Source organism: Drosophila sulfurigaster, chromosome 2R (assembly GCF_023558435.1).
Source record: "Drosophila sulfurigaster albostrigata strain 15112-1811.04 chromosome 2R, ASM2355843v2, whole genome shotgun sequence".
Taxonomy (NCBI): domain Eukaryota; kingdom Metazoa; phylum Arthropoda; class Insecta; order Diptera; family Drosophilidae; genus Drosophila; species Drosophila sulfurigaster.
Genome location: NC_084882.1, coordinates 12,589,392 through 12,600,447, shown reverse-complemented (window position 1 = coordinate 12,600,447; position 11,056 = coordinate 12,589,392). Strand labels below are relative to the sequence as shown.

The window sequence follows — 11,056 nt, the reverse complement described above, 5'->3', positions numbered from 1 at the left end:
GACACATTGCATATGCAACAAATAGCTGGCCAAATTCGATTACAATTACAAATAAACAATTTGTGCCATCTCATGTGTATCTGGGATCTGCATATGACACCAAACCATCTTGCTACGAGTCACCAAAGAGAATGAGCGTGAGATTGAGGAAACTGAGCTAACAATTTTGGCAGCAGCAACAGGAAAACAAACAAACAGCACAAAAGTTTCTGTGAACTTTTAACAAAATTTCACGTTTCCTTGAATTCACGATACAAGGAGGAGTGTGCATATAGTATATAGGGAGCATTATGCTACTCGGTATTTTATACTTGTTTCGTCCTTTGCTAGCCAGCAGCAACAGCAACAGCATCAGCATCAGCACGTGGAAGATGAAAATGGCTTCCGACTTTGTACGATACTCCTCACTCCTTGCAAATATATTATCGTCGAAGGCGGAAGAGAAGTAAAATGTAATTTCATGGCTGGCTGGGCGACGAGAACGAAATACAAGAGAGTTCAAAGTTTCAGCTTGTAGCGAAGGCTAACAGCGAACAGAGCTCTAGAGATGCTGGCAGGACACACAGGACTTGAAAGACGCCGGAAGTTATTTAATGAGATTTCTTTATGTCAAAGATAAGTCGAAGAAGTCTCTGTGTGTGTGTGTTTTTTGCAACTAAGAAAGCAGAAACAATATGCTAAAAGGCGACAAAAACAAACATGGACAACCCACAAGGGTTGTGACTTTATTAACATGACGATGATACGACGACGATGGTGGCGGCGACGGCGACGGCGACGGCGGCGGCAACACGGCTGAAAAGGATAAGCGCAGACCGACAATTGTTGCACACACTTGAAATTAAATTAACTTTTTCTCGCCCCTGTCCACTTTGGAGTGGCTGCTGCTGCTGCGTCGCTCGCTTTTGTTCAAATGCCTGCCGCTGACAGTTCCAAATGGAAAGCGTTTTGGAGCTGGACCGCAACCTGGAGCTGTAGCTGTAGCTGTTGCCGGAGACGGGGTCGTTACGCTTTTGGTTGCCTGCTGTACCGAGCCAACCAAAAAAGAAAAAAAAAAGAAGAAGACCTTTCAAAATAGAGACAATGTTCGGCGGACAGTCTGATGCGTTCCCTCTTCGATGATTGCTCAAATATTGTCTTTGGTCGCGCTGCAAGACGCAAAAACATAAAACACAAGTTCAACTGCGCAACAACAGCAACAGCAGCGGCAGCAGCAGCAGCAACAACAACTACAATAATAATCATAAAACGTAAAACAAACAAATCGCAATCGGAATGAATGAATGAGGCAATGACGCAAGGAAATCTCATTAGCCGCGTGTCTTCAAGTTTCATTTTTAATTTTGAACAATTTTTTTCTTTTTGTTATCTCTCTACCTTCAGACGCAAAGATCTTTGTATACAACGCGAGTGTATGTGGATGTGGTTTTTTCGGTGGTCTTGATCAAATAATTTTGCGGCCAATGCATGGCAAATATTTGTCAACATTTTAAGGCACTTTTCTTTTGTCTCTCAATCTGACTGTCTGTCGGAATGGTGTATGGTAAGTGCCCCTCCAAGCCCCTACTGCACATGCTGTATATACCTTTTGTCACTGTCTCGACATCGACATCGACATCAACATCTGAATCAGAAGCAGTTCATCGTAACTTGCAGCCTGCTGCTCACTTGAGCACTTGAGTCTGAGTCTCGGTCTTCGCCCCGTCTTCGCTGTCGGAGGCATCAAAAGCAAAGAGACATGGTCAACAGCAGCAGGCAACCGAAGTAGCAAGTAGCAATGATCCCCAAGTGATTTCAACTTTCGTCATCAGCAACCTTCTCCATGACCATCATCATCATCATCTTTGTCATCAGCACTTTGCATTTAAAGCAACTACAAGTAACGGCTACTTATATTTGTGTTACACTGTGTTGGGAAGCCAATTGCCATTCGCATCTAACCATCTTGAAGATGATCAAGTTTAGCCACACGATGTTTGTAACTTCAAATGAAAGGCATGTGTGGCAATACTCTACTAATGATCAGAGAGGAAAGGAACTAGTTTCAGATACATTTTGCAGCTCTAATTAAAGAAGACATTTGAATTAACAAGAGATTGGTACAAAATTCATTTTGTAAATGGGAAATATAATTCAAAATCTTTGCGATATCACAACTAATTCTGCAATTTTAATTGAATTGAAATTCAAAAACATATTTAATTTCTTTTATAATATTTATGAGATACATATTGAGTTTACTTGAATGGTGAAACTCGTTTTCATTGCTTATAACATATAATATAATAGAATATAACATACTACTTTCGTATATTCCACTTAAGTAATTTGGCATTCTTATAAATATTGCAAAACAAATAAACTAAACTTAAACTATAAACTAAGCAGCGGATAACTATGAGGGCATAACACATTCATCTTGCCGCTATAAAATATCTTTCAATTTTTTTTCTTTACTGAACTCTGTTTTTGTTGTTATTTATTGTTGTTAAACACAGTTTGTTGCTGGCTACTGGTTACTGATTGATGCCTTGACTGCGGCAGTCGACGATGATTACGAGTATTGTTTGTATTGAACGATGCCGCCGTCGTCGTTGCTGCTGCTGCTCTCGCTTGGACTCCCCCCCCTCCCTGTGGATGGCTCCATGGAGCTCCGTGGTGGAGTCGAGCTCATGCATGAAGAGTGGCGGCCAAGTCGACGACATAATGGACATGTTTCAGCTTTTGTTGGCTGAAGAAGTTGTCAGTGCGGTCCAACTGATTTGCATATTTGGCCCCCAGTAAAAACACTTTTTAAGTGGCCACCCAGCAGCAGTAGCAGCACACAACACATTTCTAGCTGCGTGTGCGTGTGTGCGAGCGTGTGGACTTTAAACAAAGTTAAAATATGAGAAATTGGCTCCACGCTGAAAACTGGTAGCAACAACTACAACTACAACAACAACGACGACGACAACAACAAATAAAAACCAACAGATTTACAGTTGCCAACGAGCGAATGCGCGTGAGAGCAAGAAAGCGAGAGCCACTGAGTGAGAGAGAGCAAGCAAGGTTGTCCTTGTGCTGCTCTCACACACACACTCACCGCATACAGCTTTGCTGCTCCTCTCTTCAGTTTGGAAACTTGTTTCTTTTGCGCCAGCCAGCTGCCAAATACAACATTGTAGCCGCTTTGTGTTTTCATTGTGTGCGTTGCTATGTGTGACGCACTGTGCGTGTATGTGTGAGTAGTAACTCCGCCTCTGCGTGTAGGCGGAGTCTGTACGAAGAGCGCAAAACGTGAAGCGCACTGTAGAGAGAGCGAGAGATTGAGAGAGCGCCATGTGCGCAGAGCTTTTAAAATGTCGCCGATTCGTTCGCACACGTGACTTTTGCTTTACCATTTGTTTGTTGCTGCTGCTTTTGCTGCAGCTGCTGGCGGCGTCGTCGCCGTCGCAGTTTGTTTCAATTGCAATAATTTTGTAACATTCTAATAGGCCAATACGACCCACTGGCGCCGCCATTGCCTCCACACGCCCCCTGCCATCATCATGGGATGTCTTATGTACAAACGCGCACAACTTAAAGTTGTTTATGGCAGCTGGAAAATACCCGGAGCGGCGATAGTTATCGTTAACTATCGAAAGGAATAGATTGCAAGCATTAAAAAATAAAATCTTTTGTGGGAATAGGAATAAATTAAATTGAGGAATAGGAATAAAAATGCTAAAGCATAAAGGAGTTTAAAAAAATAAAATGAACTTTAGCTTATTTTTATAGAGTGAGACTTCATCTTTATCGTATTTATATTTATTTCATAGATAATACGTTTTCTTTAAAAAATTAATGTTATATGCAATAATTTACTATTATTGAAGACCTAAAGTTGATGCATTTATACTTCATCTTGTAATAAATTATTATATTATTATTAAATTAAATATGTATGAAATAATTGAATGAATATATTGTTATTACAATTAAACCTAGGCTACTTAAATTTTTTTTTTAAATTTTGATTTCGATGATTTTTTGACTATTATAATGTATCTATTTGAATTTGTAATCTTAAATTATGCTTAAGCTTTTCAGTAATTAAATAACAAGCTGTTAAATGTACACTAAAATTTTCCATTACAAAAAAGAACTAAAAGCTGAAAAGCTTAATCAACTGATCAAATATTTCTTCTTCCTGCAGCTAAAACTTTATTCACATCAAATGATTAACAGATCTGGAATTTATGGCATATGATTTAAAATTGTATTTGGGGGTGCGTTGTGCTGAACATTTCATAAATATAAACAATAAACAATGATTGTTATTTAGCGTTCTAAGTCGGCTGCCGTTTCCCCTTTTATGAGCAGCTGCAAATGAATAGAAAAGTGGCAACATGCCAACCAAACCAAAAAAACAAGCTTTAACACTGCGAATGATTCCAGCGTCCCTTCAACGTTGACCTCCTCATAAGTTTCGCCAGCTCTTTGGCTCTCTAAACGTTGAGGCCCTTTCCGCCGCAGGCTCTTAAATACATAAGCAAAGGCAGAGGCAAAGGCAAAGCAACAAATACACAGTTGTATGCCAACTGTGTCAGTTGTGTCTCACAGTAAGTGTGTGTCTGTGTGTGTGTGTGTGTGCGTATATCGCCTACGCTGCCATGCCAACCAGCAGCGAGGTCGCATCGCTGCTGCGACGCAACAACGTTTTTGGTTGGCTGTTCCATTAAAACGAAGCTCTCACACACACAGTTAAAGCTACACAAAAAAAAAAATAAAAATAAATAAACAGCAGCAGCCGTAGCAGCAAAAAAGAAATTGTGAAACAAAAGCAACAAAGAAAATGAAAGAAACCTCAAACAACCACCAGCTGGCTGAGGCAATAATATGAGCTACACCAACAACAGCAACACCACCACCATCACCACCACCGCTAGCAGCAACAGCAACAGCAGCAGCAAAACAACCACAGCCAACCAAACCCTCAACGTTGCTCATACGCCGCGTCTGCCGCAGTCGTCGTCGTCGTCGCTGTCGCTGTTGTTCGCTCGCCTCGAGTGCACAAATTTGTATACAGTACCAAATTAGATTTTGAAACTTTTTTCTTAATTGCTGCTGCCGTTCTCTGCTGCCAGCGTCGACGTCACAGTCGGCGTCAACGCCAACGCAGGCAGCGCCACAAAAAAAGGTGGTGGCAACAAAACACACACACACACACTCTCTGTGAATGTCCCATTTACGCTGCTCTTGCATGTATTTGCAACCCTCGTTGTGCGTGTGTGTGTGTGTGAGTGTGAGTGCGGCTTTTGTATTGGTAAATTGTTGCCGCCTGCCGCCATTTGCCCTGATGCTGTTGCTGCTGTTGCTGCTGCTGCTGTCAGCGCTCTGTTGTGGCTGCTGCTTGCTTTAGATTTAAGCAAAAGTTGATTCAGTTGCAATCGAGTGCTCCGTGTGACATGTTCGTCAGTCAAAGCGTAGCGCGTTGTTTCTCGTCGTGAATGTGAAACGAGAGTTCATTACCATTTATTACAAAGCATGCGATGCGCATAAAACACAATTTGCAGCAAACCAAACGCAATTGTTTATGACAAAATATTGATAAATAGAAAAAACAAAGCAAATATAAAACTACTCTCAAGAAGAGCAAAGTGCCAGTGAGTGTGCGTGTGCGTGAGTGTTTGATCGAGTCGTGTGATGAGTTTGCCGTCGGGTGTGGACATGCAGAATCTTATGTCCCAGCATCCAGTGCTGGGCGCTTTGCCGCCCGCATTCTTTCTACGCGCCGCCTCCGAGCGCTATCAACGCACTCCCAAATGCGCACGTTGTCGCAATCATGGCGTGGTAAGTTCACTTGGATACACTTGCCACAAGCTCAGCATTGATTAATCATCCATTATTCCCTGTTGCAGGTCAGCGCCTTGAAGGGTCACAAACGCTATTGCCGCTGGCGAGATTGTGTTTGCGCCAAGTGCACGCTGATTGCGGAGCGTCAACGTGTGATGGCTGCACAGGTGGGTTGACAGCGAGTTGTCCACGTCAAGCGCATAGTCATCTAATCTGCTAGTTTTCCGCTTCCATTGGCTTTCAGGTTGCGCTGCGGCGTCAACAGGCGCAGGAGGAGAACGAGGCACGTGAGCTGGGATTGCTTTACACCTCGGTGCCCGGGTCGGGTCAACAGAATGGCAGCGATAGCGTTACGCCCACCTCACATAGTCCACAGCCACAACATGGTGCCGGCGGCGGTGGCGGCGGCGGAGGTGCTGCGGCTGCCACACAGAATGGCGTCTTTCACGGTGGCATCCCGTCGCCACCCAGCGATGGTTACGAGGCAAGTTCTACGCCCAGTCATCATCAGCAACATCAGCAACAGCAGCAACATCAACAGCATCAAGCACAGCAACATCGTCAGTCGTCGACGTCGTCGCAGCATTACAATGGCAATGAATCCGACACGGATGGACGCACACGATCCGAGCATCTGAGCGTGGGCTTCTCGCCGACGCGCACCGAGCTGGACGAGAGTCCTGGTAAGTCCTTGCCGCAGCAGGCAAATATGAAATTATGTATTGTATTTTAATGCGCTGTTTGCTTCACAAGCTGCGGCTGCAGCTGATGTGTGACATTTGCACCCGCCTCCTTCCTTCCTCCATTTGTCCCCACAAAACCTAAGAAATATACCAGCATAATTTTTTCATTTTATTTTCATTTTCAATTGTCAAAAGCGCAACGGCGCATAAAGTGCCACACTCCGCGTAAGCATGTGTGTGTGTGTGTGTGTGTGGGTGTGTGTGTGCTTGACTCCTTAAGTGTGTGTGTGGGAGTGTGTGTGTTTGCAGTCTAGGTGTTGTTAACACAAAGATTTTCCAGCGAAGGCGCTGCTTCGCACTTGGCTAAATGCTTTGCTAAGGGTCTGTGATTTAAATTCGAGTAAAAGGGCAAAAGTTGCAACAATTAAAGAGTCTCGTCTTAATAAAAACAGCAGTTAACAAGCAAGGTTGTTGGTATGGTATTTAAAAAGCTTTATTCCCTAATATGTGCAGGCTTTCTTTTGAATTTAAACTCAAATTTTAAAGGACTCACTTACGCTTTTTTTTTTTAAATGAGGATGTCGCAGAGGATTTTGCTATAGAGCGAATATTTTGAACATGAAATTTAAATTAAAAGAAATACGCATTATAGGCTACATTTTGCTACAAAATATAATGTTAATTTACATAATGAAAATAAGCTATATTTTTGTAAACGATCTTTTAAAGCTAAAGCTTGAACAAATATTATATCAAGTCATGTTTGCTAAATTAAAACAAGCGATTTTTTTCGAATTTTATTTTGTTATTCAAACATGTTTCTAACTAAAAACATCAGCATCAAATTTAGATATTGGACTTTATAATGCAAGCGTCACAACTGAGAAATAAATCTGATATTCTCTTTGTATTGTAAATTTTCTCAAATAGACATCGATATTATACAATACAATATATCAACTAACTAACATTGAGGCAACAAAATATATTGAAATTCTTAAAAATATTTGCAAATACTGTAAATTTATTTTTAATTATCAAACCCGCAATTTTATAAATTAACTTTCAACAAACTATCACTCAATAGTATTAACAAAAGGTTTCTTAATAAATTTCCTCCACAATTCCCTTCAATTAAAAATATTGTGATCTTTGATTTCCATGAACTTCTCACCCCATAAAACATAGCATTATTTATGCGGGCCAGACTCGACTTTGAATATTCAGGCAAAGCAAACTCAAACTGGAATCGAAACGCAAACTCACAAGTCGACAGCCTTTCAGAGCTGTTGTAATAACATTATTATATGACCTTAAAGACACATATTAGCAACCTTCAGATGTCGTGTCATATAATCATCCCCATTTATTGAGCTCGAACAGTTTCCAAAGCCTATCAATAGATACTTAGGCAGTCAATGGGCCAATTTTGGATGTAGATTACATCGTCAGAATTTGCTTTTTGTTTTTTTTCTGTAAGACAATTCCAAGCTGAGGGCGTAACACGAGAATCTCTTTCTTGTGTGTGTTTTATGGACTCCTTTTATTTTTGTTGTTGATTTGTGTTTCGAGAAAGGAAAACACGCAAGGATTCTCACGCGAATCAATCGCAACCTGTCCATTTTAAGTAGTGCACTGTTTATTTGCACTGAAATCCAAGACGATTTTACGCTTGAGTTTTCATCAAAAATAAAAATCGAGGTCGTAGCTGGAGCCAGGTGTCCGTTTTGTCCCGGAATGTAGCCGAATACCGAGGGTTAAAAAACAAGGCACTCACAAACAGATCTCGACAGGGCGCAACTTAATTAAATTTTCACTGCGGCTTCTCGTCAACTGCAAAATCAAATAGACAACAACGAACAAAAAAAATATCGTATAACTTGTTTCATTTCGTAGCACAGGTTGCAGCAGTCTCTATAAGGTTCTCTTTTCCGGGGGTTCTCGAGGTTGGCATGTCAACGAACCCTCTCCACCAAAAAAACAACCAAAGTACCAATCTTTGCTGTTTGCGATTCCCTTGATTACATTTTGTGTGTGTGTGTTTTATTTGATTTACAATTCGATACTTTTATTTGTTTTGCACTGTGAAGTGAAAAACCGCACAGTTTTCCCACAACTACCTGAGACTTATCTCCCAATTTTGTTCTCTCTTTATTCACTTTACAGTTTCGAAGCGTGGCGCCGCCTTGTCAAATGAAACCGATCAGGACACAGGCTCCGAGTCCGGTTCACCGAGCAGTCCACGGCCCAAGGTAGCCGGACTGTTTAATCTGACTTCCAGTCTGTCGCCCGCACGCACCGGACCTCCTAGCTCACCCGAATCTGATCTGGACGTGGACTCGGCGCCCGACGAGGCGACCCCAGAGAATCTCAGCCTAAAAAAGGAGGACAGCAACTCGCCGCCAAACACACCCGCCGAGAATTTGCATTTGTTGCGCTCCTTTGGCAACGGACACGCTCAGGGCTTTATGCCCTATCATCACACGCAGTTCCTGGCGGCCGCTGGTCTCCCGGCTCATCATCCGGCAGCGCAGTCGCAGTTGCAGCAACAGCATTTGGCCCAGCAGCATCCGCAGCATCAACAGCAGCAACATCAGCAGCAGCAACAGCAACGTTCTCCCATCGATGTGCTGATGCGTGTGTTTCCCAATCGTCGGCGCAGCGATGTGGAGCAGCTGATGCAACGTTTTCGCGGCGATGTCCTTCAGGCCATGGAATGCATGCTCGCTGGCGAGGATCTGACGCAAACGCCGCCACCTCCGCAGGTCCCTCCATCGCCGCCGTTTCCCATGAAGTCCGCCTTCTCGCCGCTGGTGCCGCCCGCTGTATTTGGTTCGCCCACGCATCCGCATCGCTATCATCCGTTCATGCAGGCGCATGCCAAGCGCTTCCTTTCCGCTCCCTACGCGGGCACGGGCTATTTGCCCGGCGTGCTCAGCACGGCGGATATCGAGCAATCGGAATCGAATGGTGCCGGCGGCATTGCCATGGATCGCAGCAGCAACGCGGGTGACTCTCAGGATTGAGGCTCTGCTGTCGATGTCGTCTTCCGGCCCTTTGAGCTGTAGCTCCTTTGCCATATGGATTAGGTTTATAGTGTACACACACACACACACACACACACATTCATTTTTAGGGAAATCGAAATCGAAACCGAATCGTAGCCTAGCAATTGGTTTTCTTTAGTTCGTAAGCATTGTAACACTTGGCTATACTCGTATCCTAGATTCTACTTCCTTCCTTACCTCCCCCCTCTATGTAAGTGTATTCCCTCGCCCCCACAAATCTAAAGTGTAAACTCAGAAGTATTGTACCATACGTTAAGAGCAACTCTAAGATACGATTAGATCAAATTAACATTATTATTGAGATTATTGTGTAAAGTACCACATACTAAATATACTATACTATATATATATATATAACTATTGAGATACCTATGTATATGTACCATATACCGCACACACACAAATGCATACAAAATACATATATATGTATACATATATCGTACTATGTATTTAGATAATACATTTCAAACACTGTGTTAAAGTATTTAATAAATTCAACAAACAAATTCAATAAATCGAATTACAAGACAATTTTATTGTTTTCGGCTCTTGGGATAATTATGATCGTTTTGGGGGAGTATTAATTTCAGGAAGTGGAATACTCATAAATTGAAGAAAATTAATGATAATAGTTGGATAATTGAGTTGCGGATTTGTAGTGTATCAATTTCAGGATGTGAGAATTAAATAAAATCGTTGAATTTTTGTGCAAAGCTGATGATGATTGACAGTTTTATTAATGCATATTTTATTCACAATTTTTTTCAACACAAAATCTTCTAATGGATTTAATATCTTCCCTATGATATATATTGAAATTAAAAACAACGCAAATAACGAAAAACGAACTAAGTAGAACGTTTACTCAAGTTGTTCTTGAAAGAAATCGTTGCAATTTGGGGAATTGATCTAAGGCAATTCGATTCCTTCAGGGAAAAATTGGCTTATGGTTTGGATAACCTATTTTTATAAGATTGTTTTACTTTCATTTATAAATATAGCATATACAAGGATATACGTAGAATATAAGTATTTCCTTAAAACAAAGTTAAATTTATGAATTGAAATGAAATATTGTTATAAGAGTGCAAAGGACTAGCAAATGATCGTATAATATAAGTAAACTGACATTTGGCATTCACTTAAAATAAAGTTGAATTTATGAATAGAAATAACGTTCACCCTTCAAGTAATTTAAGCATCAGGTCAGTCAGAAAATAAGAACAGAACAAGGATTAAATAGGATAAAGGCAAAATGAAGCACGAAGACTTTTGGGAAAGTATTCTCGAATATCCCTTCACAAATGAAGTTCGTAAATTAATGACTTTCCATTAATAACTTAATAAACTCATATGGTATTTACTGACCAAAGGTCAAATTTAATTGCGCTATTAATTGTTTCATTAATCATATCATACTTCCAACAAAAAAAATGTGGGAAATAATTGAAGGGAAAATTGCCAACAATTTAATGTGTGAATATTTCC

The 11,056-nt window shown here is 41.3% G+C and overlaps 1 protein-coding gene across 2 annotated transcripts; it reads left to right on the top strand.

Moving 5' to 3' along the window:
• The first annotated feature begins 5,493 nt into the window (after positions 1-5,493).
• LOC133838374 (doublesex- and mab-3-related transcription factor A2) lies at positions 5,494-10,089 on the top strand. 2 transcript variants are annotated; one of them, XM_062269448.1, is made up of 4 exons: positions 5,494-5,814; positions 5,883-5,984; positions 6,062-6,500; positions 8,667-10,089. In XM_062269448.1, the coding sequence occupies exons 1-4, from the start codon at positions 5,668-5,670 to the stop codon at positions 9,524-9,526; spliced, it is 1,548 nt and encodes a 515-aa protein (XP_062125432.1). In that variant the 5' UTR covers positions 5,494-5,667; the 3' UTR covers positions 9,527-10,089. The 2 variants fall into 2 exon arrangements, with proteins under 2 accessions (XP_062125432.1, XP_062125431.1); XM_062269447.1 differs by having other exon boundaries at positions 6,038-6,500.
• Positions 10,090-11,056: the final 967 nt, after the last annotated feature.

What these genes read in the sequence shown, in the direction of transcription:
- LOC133838374 (XM_062269447.1), top strand. Translation starts at nt 5,668, where the DNA reads ATGAGTTTGCCGTCGGGTGTGGACATGCAGAATCTTATGTCCCAGCAT. An exon ending in AACGTGTGATGGCTGCACAG is followed by an intron (nt 5,985 to 6,037) that starts GTGGGTTGACAG and finishes CTAATCTGCTAG; the next exon opens with TTTTCCGCTTCCATTGGCTT. An exon ending in CGAGCTGGACGAGAGTCCTG is followed by an intron (nt 6,501 to 8,666) that starts GTAAGTCCTTGC and finishes TTCACTTTACAG; the next exon opens with TTTCGAAGCGTGGCGCCGCC.